Source organism: Punica granatum, chromosome 4 (assembly GCF_007655135.1).
Source record: "Punica granatum isolate Tunisia-2019 chromosome 4, ASM765513v2, whole genome shotgun sequence".
NCBI lineage: Eukaryota > Viridiplantae > Streptophyta > Magnoliopsida > Myrtales > Lythraceae > Punica > Punica granatum.
This window is the reverse complement of record NC_045130.1, coordinates 12,258,556-12,273,753: the sequence shown is the minus strand read 5'-3', so window position 1 is coordinate 12,273,753 and position 15,198 is coordinate 12,258,556. Positions and strand designations below refer to the sequence as shown.

The 15,198-nt window shown below is 41.2% G+C and overlaps 2 protein-coding genes across 2 annotated transcripts; one reads left to right on the top strand and one right to left on the bottom strand.

Annotated features, from left to right (window-relative positions):
- The first annotated feature begins 4,290 nt into the window (after window positions 1–4,290).
- On the top strand, window positions 4,291–7,480 carry LOC116203179 (disease resistance protein RPM1-like). Its single transcript, XM_031534843.1, has one exon. The coding sequence runs from the start codon at window positions 4,351–4,353 to the stop codon at window positions 7,192–7,194; it is 2,844 nt and encodes a 947-aa protein (XP_031390703.1). The 5' UTR covers window positions 4,291–4,350; the 3' UTR covers window positions 7,195–7,480.
- A 9-nt stretch (window positions 7,481–7,489) lies between these two features.
- On the bottom strand, window positions 7,490–13,798 carry LOC116203180 (protein SENSITIVE TO UV 2). The gene is made up of 12 exons (XM_031534844.1): window positions 13,229–13,798; window positions 12,922–12,960; window positions 12,611–12,729; window positions 11,890–11,945; window positions 11,462–11,790; window positions 10,936–11,004; window positions 10,540–10,622; window positions 9,646–9,990; window positions 9,455–9,561; window positions 8,910–9,028; window positions 8,258–8,454; window positions 7,490–8,168 (listed from the first exon to the last, which is right to left on the bottom strand). Exons 1-12 carry the CDS (start codon window positions 13,664–13,666, stop codon window positions 7,904–7,906), a joined length of 2,166 nt encoding a protein of 721 aa, XP_031390704.1. The 5' UTR covers window positions 13,667–13,798; the 3' UTR covers window positions 7,490–7,903.
- Between the last annotated feature and the right edge of the window lie 1,400 nt (window positions 13,799–15,198).

Here is a 15,198-nt window from a genome sequence, read left to right as displayed (position 1 = left end):
ATAATCCGTCGGAATTCCACAGGAAAACGTACGGTACCGACGGAATTCTAGCGGATTCCGGCCTAGGTAATAGCCCCTCCTTTTAGGAGTGGTCATAGGTGCACGGAATCCAAGCCTCTTCTTTCTCATGCACTGTAGATAGGAATCATCAATATGGTCAGGGCAGGTGCTTGTTATTGCAAGACTTATGATGTGTAGTCTAGATACTTGTCAAACTCTCAATCCACTTCATGAAGAAGTCTTTTCCGGTGATGATAGGTATATGTCGAGGTTGGCAACACATTGGCATAGGGAATTATTATCTCACATTGAAAAATGAAGAAGAAAATTATGGATTTATATTAGATTTGATTATCATCACTTAAGGACAAATGACAACTTGTAAGGGAAAAAAAATCTTGTAGAAGATGATCCGACTAAAGAAAGATATGGATCTCCATTTTTCATAATTTCACTTTTACATTTCTCTGTCTCTCTAAACATATTTTAATTCTAACACCACCCTTTCCGTGTAGCTATACAAATTTCAATTGTCAGTTCCTCCATGTGCTATTCAGATTCCGAATCAATTGAATGTCTTTGTGGTTCACTTGCAAGAAGTTCATCAGTGCTTGTAATGACTAATCTCTAATCGAAGACCAACTTACTCGAGCCAAGTGCTTCTAGCGAGTTTTGAAAATCAATCCAACTGGTGAATTTTTCGCCAATTACCAAAGCAGTTCACCATCACCATCATTAAAAATAGCTGCAAGCGGTCTCTCTTCTTTTTTGACTGCTAGCGATGATCTCTCTTCTCGATTTGTCTATTAGAGTGTCTCATTTGAGGCAGCACCGAATAATTACTCTCCCATCACTTCGGTTCCGTGTTTCACTTTGTGCTATTGCGCAGGGAATGACTGATGTTACAATTATCATATTGTTAGTTTCCTTGTAATATGTGTCCCATGTTAATTTATATGGCGACAATTCTGTGGTAGAGCTCGTAAGTTCTACATCGAAATTACTTGCTAAGATAAGATATTACCACCCGCCAGAGACATTACCACCACCACTTAAGTTTCAACAGTTGCCTACAGTTTTTTTTTTTCCTCCTTTATTTTTTTCGGTGGCCAAGAATTTGGGTGGAATCAATCGTTCAATTAACAATTCATCAAGCAGTAAGGTTTATGTTGGCTAATACAATTTCCCTATCCACCTTTGATCATCTTCTTTTACCCCCCCATGACTTTCTGGCAGAGTTGGCACAAAAAAGAAAGAAAGCCACAAACTGTTTCCGGTTTCAACAAAAGACTAAATTGAACATAAGTTCATGCACTTGGAATGGATAGATGCGTGCTCTATTCTAAAAGAGGCAGTAAGTCATCTACATTATTGCAAAAGAAAAGAAGCTGAAAATCCGTCGGGCCTCTCCAATTTTCAGACAAAAGCCATAAAGGTTCCTTGCTTGGTAAGTGTTGGGTAGTGTAAAGAGAGATATTTCAGTAATATGGTGTTAGAGTTAATGAGAAAGCTGTAGCTTAGGTGGCTGCTTCAGAACACCACCTGAGTTTTATGGGTTTTTTTGCATTGCAGGTTACAGATGGTTATGGAATGGCGGTTATGGAGGGCTATCATACAAATTTGTATAATAACCCTCCATAACCATCCATAACCGGCAGCCGTTAGGTTTGGCGACCTAGTTTGTTGATGAAAGGATGATTTTACAGGTTAGATAGAGAGCTCGTTGTGCAGGCCGATCTAGTAAAAGTAGGGGCATAATGTTTGAGAAGACACACCGGTACCCTGTCAACGGCAAAATTTAGTTAGTTGAAAGATTACTTCGGAGATTGAGATATGGTGGCTGTATGTATGAAGAATGCCTAATTGCCACTGAGAAAACGCCGGATGTTCTCTGTCAACAAGAGATCAAATTCCCCAGTCCCTTAGCAGTTTCTTCCAGAGGTACTTCCCTGCTTTCTTCTTCAAGTTCTTAACTCCTAGCACGCGCCCTTGAACTGCATTTTGAATAGCTGCCCCAAATCTTACCATTTAGCCTCTCAATGATCAAATAAAATTCCTTAAGTCTCCTCAATATGAATCTTTTTTTTTTTTGATCTGCAATCTAGTATCCGAAAGTCAAATGGGTTCCAACTAATTCAGTTCGAGCCAGGTCACTCTACTAAGGAGTAAAACTCTCCAGCGTGGATTTTCTTCATACACAATCCTCGAATTTGAGACCATACTTAAATAAATAAGTGTTAAACCATTTGAATTAACTCATGTTCAATATATAAAGACTAAGTTTCTTTCTAACTCTGCTCTTTTGATATATATCTATAAAAAAATAATACGATTGACATTTAAATTCCTCATTTAATGTCTCTATTAAAAATTCTTAATAATCAACATATGTTGGTTCAAGTGGTTGTGCGACTTGTTCTCCTTGGTTTCGAATTCGAGTCTTGTAAATGGAGAAAATCAACGCTGAGAGTTTTTCAATCTCATGTGATCCATATCCCCTCTAAATAAATTACGACACAAGTTTGGTAACTTTCACGAGCCATTTCTGCAAGCCTGCTCATGTTATGTTGCGCTTTCTGTGTTGATCCAACACCAACACGACAATATATAGCTTGTTGACACGATCTGCGACCTAGCTCAGTTTAGTTTTAGCTTTAGCATTTCAGAGAGAAGTTTTTTTTTCCTTTATTATAATATGCAATTCATTATTATGTTTTACTTAATTTAATGTAAAGACGCTTTTTCCCGTTCATCGTGGGACCCAAATCAACTAACTTACACATAATGGAGAGTGACAAATTTTGCAATCTTATCCCAAAGGCGCCATCATTTTGTGTATTATATTGGTTGCGTTTTTGTCAATAATGTCACTAAATAGTGAGGTGATGTCGGAATTTGTTTTAATATATTGTTTTGAGTGCTCTTCAGACGTTTGGCGTCATTTTCTACTTCAATTACTTTTTCCCACTCAAAGTTGGTCCAGTTCAAACTTTGCACACGCAAGAAAAAGATATATTTGCTTTCATTATTATTATTATTATTATTATTATCAATAATGCATAAATCGTATAAAGCAACTCCTAAAAGGGAAATTAAGGTCATACACCTCATTTGTAACAGGAAAAAAAATCAAAACAATAAAGACCATTGATTTGAAGACTAAATCGCGTACCGAAAACTAAAATAAAACAGAATAAAACCATTTATTTGCCGTGTTCCCACAATTGGATGAATTTGACGGAGGGAAAATGCTAATCAGAAAATGCCAACAACTCAACGTCCATTCCTATCTCAAAGTTGAAGAACACAAAAGTAATTTATAAACCAAAAGATAGATTGCTAATGCAAGTATCCCATATATCGATCGATGTCACGCGTGATTTCTTTCAGGATATTGCACATTAGTAATAAGTGGAAGATTTCAATGAAGATTCGATGATAAGACCGTCCTGCTAATCAATAGGTCGATTTCCAAAACCGTTGGTCTCTTTGCTCATTAATTTCCTCACTTGACCTTGTATTGATTTTCTACACAATTTCCCTAAACATTGTCTTACCGTGTGATTAGAGATTACCTAAGGATTGTTTCAACTCTTATATGGACAGGCATATACATAGAGATAAGATGATGAGTCAGCAGTCGCTGTTCTTGAGCTTCACAATGAGGACATCGTCTGCCATTTCAAGCAACTTGACTTGCAGCTATTTGGGGAGGAAGTTGCATAGGAGTTGCACATACATGAGTTGAAATTATAATAATTAAGATTTCCAGTTTATCCGGAAAAGAACAATCCGGAGTTAAGTCATGAGTTTTCATTAGCTACATACACAACTTATCGCTCGGAAAAAAAAAAAAATGGCATCTGCAGTGTCGAGATAGAACTTTCCATATAGGTTGATTGCGTACATACTGGGGACATGACCCGAGAGAGAAGGTCTAAAAATATTATCCAAGAACGTCACGCCTAACCATCAGCACGAAACTCAACTTGAGAAATTCACCAATAGATTCCACAGAAAATGCTGAATATTTGACCACAGGCAAGTTATGTATAAGAAATTCAAGCTTTATTGTAATTGGTTAAACATCAGCATCAGCACGAAACTCGACTGGAGAAATTCACCAATAAATTCCACAGAAAATGCTGAATATTTGACAACAGGCAGGTCATGTATAAGAAATTCAGGCTTTATTGTAATTGGTTAAGGTGTGGAGCCCAGACAAGGAACCTTAATAATATGAAAACACAGAAGATTTTGGGTAATGAGACGTCAGCAGTTTGGAAAAGTTTCTCATGCTGGTCCATTATATAAGCCCTCCTATGGACAGAGGAAGATGAGGATTAGACCATGGCAGAAAGTCTAGTGAGCATCCTACTCCCGAAGCTCACGAGCTTCATCGAAAATGAGGTCCAATACCGGGAAGAAGTGATCTCCGTGAGGGCAGAATTGGAACGCATCCGGGCCTTCCTAAGGGTCGCGGATTCCCTGGAAGAGACTAACGAGGAGGTCAAAGTATGGGTTAAGCAGATCCGAGACATTGCCTATGACACCGAGGACGCTCTGGACGAGTTGAGGCTCCTCCTGGGGCACGACCATGGAGCCGGCCCCAGCGGCATCTCGGGCTTGCTCCAGAGGATGTCCTGCTGTGTCCTCAACTTCAAAGCCCGCTACAGGATCGCTAATGAGCTACAGCGGGTCCACACACGGCTCAAGTCTGTGTGTGAGGGCCACCGAAGGCTGAGGAACAAGGTCAGTCAGGCCGAGCAGCGTGGGCCACCAGGTGCAGATGGGGACAGTAATTGGCAGGATCACCGGGGAAATGCGCTTCTCGTAGATGAGGCTGATCTGGTGGGCATCGAGGAACCCAAGAAGCAATTCATGGAGTGGCTCATGGAGGGAGACTCCGACCGGAAGGTTTTCTCGGTTGTGGGCATGGGAGGACTTGGAAAGACCACTTTGATCAAGCAGGTCTTTGAGGACCCGACTGTGAAGAAACACTTTGCAGTCTCTGTCTGGATCACCCTCTCGCGATCCTCAGACATTGAGGTCCTCCTAAAGGAGCTACTGCGGCAGCTCACTAGGGTGATTCGGAAGCCAGTTCCCCCTGGGGCCGACACAATGAATGGCCACTGGCTCAAGATCTTCATCAAGGACTTGCTCCAGAGGCGGCGGTACCTGATTGTTCTTGATGATGCTTGGCATACGAGTGAATGGGACGCAATCAAGCATGCGCTTCCAAACAACAGCTATGGGAGCCGGATCGTGATCACGACTCGAAAATCTGAACTGGCATCCACAGCCTGCACAGAGTTCGTTGGGAAAGTCCACAACATGGAGCCATTAACCCCAGACCAGTCCTGGAACCTCTTCTGCAGGAAGACCTTCCCTGGGAACAACTCATGCCCTTCCCACCTCGAGGAGATTTGCAAGTATATCCTGAGGAAGTGTGATGGGCTTCCCCTCGCAATTGTGGCCATTAGTGGGGTCCTTGCGTCAAAGGATAAGCGGCGGATTGACGAGTGGGATCTAGTCCGTCGAAGCTTAAGGGCGGAGATAGATGGGAACAATCGACTCCAAAATCTGAGGAAGGTGCTTTCCCTTAGTTTCAACGACTTGCCCTATTACCTTAAGTCGTGTTTCTTGCACCTGAGTGTCTTTCCTGAAGGCCACCTGATTGACCGGAAAAGGCTGATCCGATTATGGATAGCAGAGGGGTTTGTTGAGAGGAAAGAAGGGAAGACGCTCGAGGAAATTGCTGAAGAATACTTCGGCAAACTCTTGAGCAGAAGCCTACTACAAGTGGCCGAAACTACGAGCGATGGGAGGGTTAAGATCTGCAGGGTCCATGATATCTTGAGAGAAATCATCACCTCAAAATCGAGAGACCACGGCTTCGCCAATATCACAAAGGACCAAGGGGACGTTTGGCCTGACAAAGTCCGCCGCCTCTCAATACAAAACACCCTCCAAACGGTCCAATCAAACAGGTCCCTCTCTCAACTTCGATCTCTGTACGTGTTTGGAGCAGAAAAGTCATTCATATGCACCATTTTAGGAAGCACGACTAAACTGCTCAGTGTCCTGGATTTGCAAGCGGCACCTATAATGAGGTTCCCGACTCAAGTTGTGGATTCATATTATCTTAAGTACCTCAGCCTCAGGCACACTGAGGTGAAAATGCTACCCAAATCGATAGGGAAGCTCCAGAACCTGGAGACCTTGGATTTGAAGCACACCAATATAACAGAATTGCCGGTCGAGATTCTGAAGCTTCAGAAACTCAGACATCTCCTTGTTTACCGGTACGAAAACATATCATACCTCCACTTTAAGTATGGCTTCAAGGCTCTAATGGAGATTGGAGCTTTGCAGTCCTTGCAGAAGCTCTGTTACTTAGAGGTGGACGATGAGAGGAACGATGTCATAATGAAAGAGGTCGGGAAGTTAACCCAATTGAGTAGACTTGGAATCCTGAAACTGAGAAAGGAAGACGGGAGAGATTTATGTTGGGCGATAGCAAAGTTAACTAATCTCCAAGCTTTATCAGTTGCTGCAGTTGAGGATGATGAGACCATTGATCTTCAGCACCTCATTTCGCCACCTCAGTTCCTCCAAAGGATCTACTTGAGGGGAAGGTTAGAGGCTTTGCCTCACTGGATCTGCTCCCTCCACAGCCTCATGAAATTACATCTGCGATGGAGCCGACTCAAGGAGGACCCACTCGTCTCCCTCCAGAGCCTCCCCAATCTTGTACACCTCGAGCTGCTGCAGGTATACAACGGAAAGACCCTTTACTTCAAGGCCAAAGGCTTCAAGAAGCTTCGGATCCTCGGCCTCGATGACTTCGAGGAGTTGAGATGTGTAGAGGTCGAAGAAGGTGCCATGCCCTGCCTTGAGAAGCTGATCATACAGAGGTGCAAGCTGCTCGAGAAGATCCCCTCAGGGATTGAGTACCTGATGAACCTTAAAGTGTTGGAGTTTTTCGATATGCCTGATGAGCTGGTGAAGGTCATGAGAGACAAGCACAACAAGGACTACAAGAAGGTCGCTCACATTCCCCAAGTCTTTTACGGGTACTGGAGAGATGGAGGTTGGGACGTTCAATCGGTGGAGAGATGTGCCAAGGGAGATTGCTCTCCGAGGGCAGGGACAAGCATGAGGAGCAATGACCTTCCCCCCTGCTGGAAGTAGCATCAACTTCCTCAGATCCTGGATGTACATACTATGTCATAACGTATATACGTGCCTAAGAGTAAAGGCTTAAGTAGAGCTAGGAATATATTGAGGATCCGTTAAGTCGGAATGTAGATAATACCAGTTAAGTAAACATCCCTGGGAAATAACAATATGCAGCTGGGATATTATAGGGCCCCTTCCATGTGCCAAGTTGTTGCCTTCGTAGTAGTTCCATTTTAGAGGAACACAGTACCCTTAGGGAAAGCTAAATTCAGCTGAAAGCTTCATTCTTAGACCAAAAGAGGAGCCATTTTGGCAAAATCATCATCATCATTTCAGCAAAATCGATTTGCTCTGTTTGTACATCCAAGAAGTTCTTCATGACACATTTTGGGACATCATACACTCGCGTTTCCTATACATACATCAGCAGCTGCTCCAACCCGATGAATATAAATTCAGAATAGAATTGAGTCCATGACTTGAACTGTATCTTCTCCAGAGCAAACTCTTCAGGCATCGTCAAAATTGTCCATAACCCATATAAATAACTTCCAATGGAGAGAGCACGAAAGATTCCCAGCCAACACACCGAACCATCCCAAAAGGGTGACGTGGCTGCCCATGCACTGAGTGGTCCACTATTATACCATCTCAAGTGAGCATCGATATCAAAGAACGTCAACATTTACTTTGAAAATTTGTCAGATTGAGAACTCGATTGTCACAAGATGATGTCGCCCAAATAAGTGAAAACCCTCTTCTTAAATGTTCTGGCCAAGTCAACAACTTCAGATTCTCTCGTCAGCTTGTTTGTGCTTTCAAACTGCCCAAACCTTGGCTGTTTCTGGGACATCCTGTTTGCAACATCGATGGTCAAGCTGAGCATATCCCTGCTGGTCGTCAACGCTCGTAAGCACGTGGAAGCATAGAGAGGGTTGGAAACAAGTCTGTCGAGTAATATCAGACCCTCCCTCATTATCAATGTCCTGCGTAAAGATCACATAGATCAGAGCAAACAGAGAATACAACTTATAGGAGAAATGCTGCGAGTTCAAATTGGTTTAACTCAAGGTACCTCTCCTTCAGGATTTCCGGGGATTTAGGAGATACTGCAGCTTCTGCATCCAACTCTGACAACAGTGCTTGTAAAATCAACATAAGGAAGTTTACTCCATTAGGTAACTGGTGGTTTGTGAGAATTTCAAAGCCAGCAGTGCCAGATGAAGCCAAGAATGCAAGCAGCATTATTGCTTTTCTTCGAAGTTGCAAGTCCTGAAAGTGGGAAATATTTAATAACTACATGAAAGACAACCTCGGCAACTTTACTATAACAAACAAAATTAACTAAACACGCGCTAACAATCATGTGTCTTCAAGAAGAGTACAAAAAAGATGTTCTTGTACAAGTTGTACCAAGGGGTAAACATAGATAGAAATACGTGAATTCTAAGACAGATGCAATGAGCTTCTTTAGAAAATAACTATGATCAGATTATCCAATGATAAGATGTCAAACTTATAAAATGAAGACTATTAAACACCAAAGAGATCTAAGGTTAGTTTGAACCAGCTCAGAATACCATCACTCACAATTACACATATATAGTCAACAAGACAGTCAACAACAATGTAATTGCAACCACAAAGGCAAGACAACAAAAACACATTATCTGAATATATTCAAATAGCAAGGAAAAAGAGTATATGGAAAGACTACTAGTCCTTACCTCAATGGCACTTCCACAAGATCGTATGCAGCCTGCCAAGCCCTGGAGAATTATATTGACAGAGCAAGGATAGCCTCCATCCTTGCTGTCAGAGCAGAACTTATCCAAGGTCTTTGGACCTGAAGATCAAGAGAAAACCATGTGATGTTGAGATATTATACCATGCAGAAAACAAGCTCCAGTAGAGCTCAAGTTCGATAATATAGGAAGAAAGCCAATTAATTCATTTTCCATGTTGAACTCAGTGCTCAATTAAGCTCAGACATGATATGCAGTGCTCAGTGCAGTTTTATGTTAATTATTCCAACCTCAGTTCAAGAAGCTTGAAACATCCCTGAGAAGTTTAACTCCTTCAACGTTAATGGATTGAGTTAACTCAGATGTATATGAAAAACTGTGTATAAATTTATTTAACAACCAAACCTATCAGTCGACCTTGAACACATGAAGGTACCGGATGCAAAATTACTGTGAATTCCTTTCTTTAGCGACCAAGAAGCGGTTAGGATTGCAGAATAAAGATGGATTTTATCAAATGTACATACAGTTTAGCAGCAGGAACAGGAGATGTAAAGCCTGCTTCGGTACACGTGATCCATGTTCCTTCTTCAGCAGCACTGAAATGCTCTCAAGCACCATCTGCAACTGAAACCTGTATTTTCACAGAGGACATAAGGATCGGAAGAATAAAGTGTTCGTTCAAACACTTTTCACAGCGGAGATATTGGGCACATACTTTTCCCTTTCCTCGTAGGAACTGCTCCTCAGCAGGATCAAGTTCATGATAGAGACTGCCTCTAGTCTTATAGATTCCTCCTTGCTCTTCTTGATGATGTTATTCAAAAGTTCAAACAAAGAAAGCCAAAAGACTGATGAAATTGTCTCTATTCTACCACAGATCCACTGCCCATTCCTCAACTGAGATCCAGCACCAGAAGATCTGAATCCAATTGGAGTATCAGGAACCATAAATGCCTCATCTAAGTTCACAGAAAGGGGGAATTCTGTTCTTGCACTGTCAGATCCATTAATCCCTGCTATGTCATCTCTGGGAAGAGGTCCCTCAATCTTGATATTGTCCCTGAGTAGAGTGCACTGGAAAAATCAAATTAAAGTTCATAAGCACAGGAATACTTGGGTTTATACACTTCTACAATTAAATAAGACATGACCCAAGCCAAATGCAGAAACCTCAAACTTGTTAATCCTCTGCCAAATATGAATTTATTCACAAAAGCAGGTAATTTGGATGCTACTATTAATGATTAGAATTCTTTACTTCGTGCTAAAAGTTGACTTTTCAAGAACCAGCTACAGCATGCAAAATTTGAACACAATATGCTACACTTAACTATGTGCAAACACATATTCCTTTTATGGTTAATAATGTCAATACTGGGGACAGGACATATGTGCATGCGTAATGAGAGAAGGCAAAATCAACTTGTTTTATTGCCTGGGGCCTCAATTGAATATGGATTGATTAAATCATTGTTTACCTTGTCAAATAAGCAAATACAATCTGACACTACGCAACAAAGGTCAACTAGGCAAAGTTCAGTACAAAACAGAAGGTACTGACTCACCAAGCACAAAATCTAAAAGCAATATATGTTGTTGGAAGATGTACCTTGGTTCAACTTTCCGTTCCATACCCAAGAGATGCTTCAGAATCAAATGTAGTATGCATAGGGATCTTTGAAGAAGGACAACCTGCCAAAAAAAAAAAAGTTCCTAAAAAAAAGGTTGAATAGCATAACTTCGAGAAAGGTAAACATTCTTATGATCTTCCGTATAGTCAGATTCCACACAAAAGTTGAATATGACATATATCCCCACAATATCAGCTTTATACCTAATTCCATTATTTTTCATCTGCCAGCATTGTAGATTGCTAACAGTAGATTTGCCAGTTTCTATTATGTGAATTTTCAGAGAAACCACCTGTGGCATTACTCATTATAACTAGCATATGAATGAATTCAGTCTAAGTAGACATTGTTGAAAAATAAATTAAGGATCTTACATTATCAAGAACACAGAGATCAACTAAAGGTTCCAACAGAGCCTCCAACTGTGCCACTCCATCGCTGACCTGCATCAGATGTAATTAAAAATAAATAAATAAATAAATAAAAGCATCAACTTATAAGGGAATAAGATGAAAAGATTGTCTAAATTCATCTTCCATAGCTATAAGATAGCTAAGAATGGAAGGTCGAGAGAATTAAAAATAAAGAGACCTGAGCCAAATTCTCGCACCAGCAGAATCAAACCCCGATCACCCAATGGTATATGAACACCTTCAAGCGTTTTTAACTGTTACAACTCTCAAAAAGCGGACAACCAGTTTTGAAATTTGGATAATATCCCTTCCACTTTAAAATACGAACATCAAGAACCTCATTGCAGAAAACTGCCCAACCGCTGATAAAGCATATACCCTATTCCTCTTAAGTAATAAAAAAAACAGAGACAACATTGGCATTTGCAGTTAAAGATTTGAACAATTTCTTTAATTAATGGTGTAATGGACAATGGTATATAATTACCTTTACTAAGACAGAATAGAACCTTGACACCTTGGAAGCATCAGAAGCAGTAAGTGATTGAGAACCAAGATCACATAATGTTTCATCTGCCACTGAATCCAATTTCATCTTGGAGGATACATCTGCACCGATGCACCTAAAAAGGCCATAACAAGGAACAAACAGTTTGGAAACTATGCCATTTCCAACCTTGTCAAATGGAGGACCCCAGAGGAACAGCAACTTCGTAGAAAGATTTTGATGAGCATGTCGATCATTATCCCTTTGGATTTGACAAGTAGCTTCAACAGCTTTTTCTGTCTGAACTCCAATAGCTTTGTGGGTTGATGCTAATGAAAGGAAGCAATTATGGATATCAAAATGCCATTCTTGTAAGGAAAAACTGGCAGCATATTATATGGAAATAAAAGCATCAAACTCAGAAATACCTAGGTTACTTTTCGAGGTTGCTGGTAATTTTACATTATCCACTTCACGAGAACACCTGAAAAATTTGACAGCAAATAATGGTCATGGATGAAAAGCAAGTTGGATGTCAAACTAAACTCACATCACAGGAAAAACATAAACATAACCATCACTAATAAAACCATAATTAAGTGCAGTTCAATGTGAAAAAACAAACCATTCACACAATAACCTAAATATTATTGCTGTCATCGAAGGAAAACTCGCTAAGACTCAGCAGCATAGAGACTTCAGATGTCCCATAGCCAGTTCAGAATTGTTGCAACAGATAGGTATGGTCAGCTTCTATAAGCACATCCTATGCAGACAATAATTTATGTGGCTTTGCAGAATATTTGCTTTATCTTACAAAAGATAGCTCGACGCATCAGATCCCTTTCTACTATATATCTATAAATATAAGGGAAAATAGGAGTCTGATGCGCTTACTAAACAAGAAACTTGAGGACAGGACCAACATAGTGTTCTTGCTCAAAAATCTAGCTTTGCACCATGAACAAATGTTAGCAATACCAATATATATAAAGCTCCAGAATTGCTACAGCTGGATGACTATAAATTGTGTATTATACTCGATGAGTGAGATAGACAGTTATATAGCTAAGTCAAACACGCTCTGCAACCTAGTGTATCTCAGAATTACAGTATCTATCACAAATCCTTGCGGAGGCATCAACTCACTGTCTGATATCATCTAAGCTGCAGTCGTTGGGCACTTTTCTTTGAGAGTGAGAGAATGCAGATTTGAGCTGCTCTTCCTTCTTCTCCCGTTCCTTCCTAAGCTCAGCACATTCATGTTCCTGATGTTTCACAACAGATATCTCCGCATTAAATGACAGGCAATGGCATAAGCAAATGAAAGCCAGCCACAGCAGCTTATCCTCTATGAAGAAAGATATAACTAGCTATTTCATAAAAATGGCAATATTATTGAGCATAAACATCTTCCAAGTGAAAAGAGTGCATCGGAATACAACTAAGGCGAGCCTTACCCGAGATGAAAGCTGCTTAGACACCCGAGCGAGCTCTTTCTGCAATCAAAGGCCACCAAGACAATCAGAAAGTTTCTTTTGTACAGGGGTAAATGGTGTTGGTCTCTGATGTAAATTCATTTTGTTATCAATGAAAGTTTCACCATTCATCCAAAAAAAAGACAATCAGAAAGCTTTCCGCATTCAGTTCCATAACACATTGCAATTCAAGCTCTCAACTTCAAAATGATGAAAGATGGTTCTGATCATATATCACATTGATTATATACGCTCCAGAATTGAGCTGCACTGTGCGCAAAGCCCTAACCTTTAGCCTCTCGATTTCAAGCTCCTTCGCTATATCCGTGGATGAAGCAACACGAGATGAAGGGGTGGGAGCAGCAAAGGCATGGCCATTGGGAGGCTGATGGGATGACGGCTTGCGGTGGTCGACGGGCCTCTGAGAGAGCTCTCGCGGGGGAGAGTAGCTGATAGGCGGCGGCGGTTGAGGGGGCGCTGCATTGGAGTAAGAAGGCGGTGCATAAAGGCGGGAATGGTGAGGTAGGGGCTGCGACGGCGGTGGCTGAGGAGGCAAATAGTAGGAAGAAGAGAGAACGGAGGGGTTGGAGGTTGGAGGAGGAGGAGGAGGAGGAAGACGCTGGGAGGCGGAGGAGGAGGAGCAGGAGAGGGCGCGCTCCTCCACCTGGATGACCTGCTCGAGGAAATCGGCGTCCCATTCTTCGAATTCTCCCCCTTCATCGTCCATTGCTTCTCTCTCTCTCTCTCGCTGAGGGCGACGGTCCGACGGAAGTGAAGTGAAGTGAACCGAAATGTGGCGGCAGCAGACGGCGCTTTATAAAACAAAACTTGGGACTGGCCGATGACCGACGGTGTCACGGCGCAACAGGGTCCTACTCCAGTACCCTGCATGACGGTGCTCCGGGTGCACATGCACCTGGCGGGGGAAGCCGTACTGGTCCCGCCCTACTCAGAGCCTGGAGCTCCCCCTTCCCCATACTGGGGTGCAGGTACACCGGGAGCATGAAATATGGGAAGGTTACAGGCGTGTTTGGGCCGTCTTACCCAGGGTGTAAACGTTTCTAAAATTGTTCGGTCCTCATTTAATTCAGAACGGCTTTCGTATAACAAAAAAAAAAAATGCCGAAGACCATTTGATTATGTTAAAAAAAAAAAAGAAAATTTCGGTTGTTTTGGGTGGTATTTTCGGAGACCAGAAAAATAAAGAGCATGTTTTAACCACTGTTTTATGGGAATGGAGCAAAAATTAATATATTTCATTTTACCTCATTACAAAGCAACGTTACACAAGACTCCTACCTCAGAAAATAAAGAAAATTACATAAGGCTCTAGGAAAAGACAAGCATTAAAACACCACCATGGTGCTTCAGAGCCTATTTGAAAAACGAATGTTGCTCAACTCTGCTCAATCCTGGTTTACTACAGGACAACATTGGCAGCAAAATTCCTTCATGTGGGATCCAGGCGTAGCAGCACATGTACGACGGTCAACAATGGGCCCCGATTGAATTTTTTTGCTGAGCGAGCAACCTGTTCTTAGTTCTAGGAATTGGAATGTATCCTTCGTGTTGATTTTTTTATTCAAAAATTGTCTTTAACATTTTTTGAACTGATACCAAGGTAATTTCAGGTTCAAATTTTTTTCCTTTACTTTTTCAGCTTTCCTTGGCATTTTGCTACATGAAAATGTCGCAACTTTTCAGAGGTCAACTTTACACTTTCGCACATTTGACAGATTAAAGTAAGCACGTTAAAGAAACGTACAAAAGTTATTACATACATTCATTATTTTCATTCAATATAATGCGTGCAAATTCATTTTTCATGCCATAATAATAAATAAGACAACTCCTAATACAATATGTAGGTGCATGTCATTGCACTCATCTCTCTGTACGCCATAACCGATTAGCGATACGATCGCGTACAACGTTCATTTCGGCGCTACTCATATCTATATCCACTCTATTTCCTTCTTGTAGTGGAGGATTGCGAAATTCATTGTAATTCATCCACGCTTCGTCGTACTCTAGAAATAATCTGTCATGGTAATTATTACGGCGAATAAAATTATGCGAAACAAAACTGGTAAGGACAAGTTGTCCTTGTGGATACGGTATGAAGTTCGTCATTAAAGTCAGTATGGCGAATCTCTTTTTCAAAATACCGAAGCAACGTTCGATTACATTACGCACTGACGCACGGCGCTGATTAAATAGCTCTTTTTCCGTTGTTGGCGGATTTTGCCGAGGAAAATC

Bases quoted from the DNA above. Each gene is read 5' to 3' on its own strand.
- LOC116203179 (XM_031534843.1), top strand. From the start codon at position 4,351: ATGGCAGAAAGTCTAGTGAGCATCCTACTCCCGAAGCTCACGAGCTTC.
- LOC116203180 (XM_031534844.1), bottom strand. From the start codon at position 13,666: ATGGACGATGAAGGGGGAGAATTCGAAGAATGGGACGCCGATTTCCTC. The intron at 9,562-9,645 runs GTATGTGCCCAA...GTGAAAATACAG, and splicing joins TCCTACGAGGAAAGGGAAAA to GTTTCAGTTGCAGATGGTGC. The intron at 8,169-8,257 runs GTACCTTGAGTT...ATCTTTACGCAG, and splicing joins CCGGAAATCCTGAAGGAGAG to GACATTGATAATGAGGGAGG.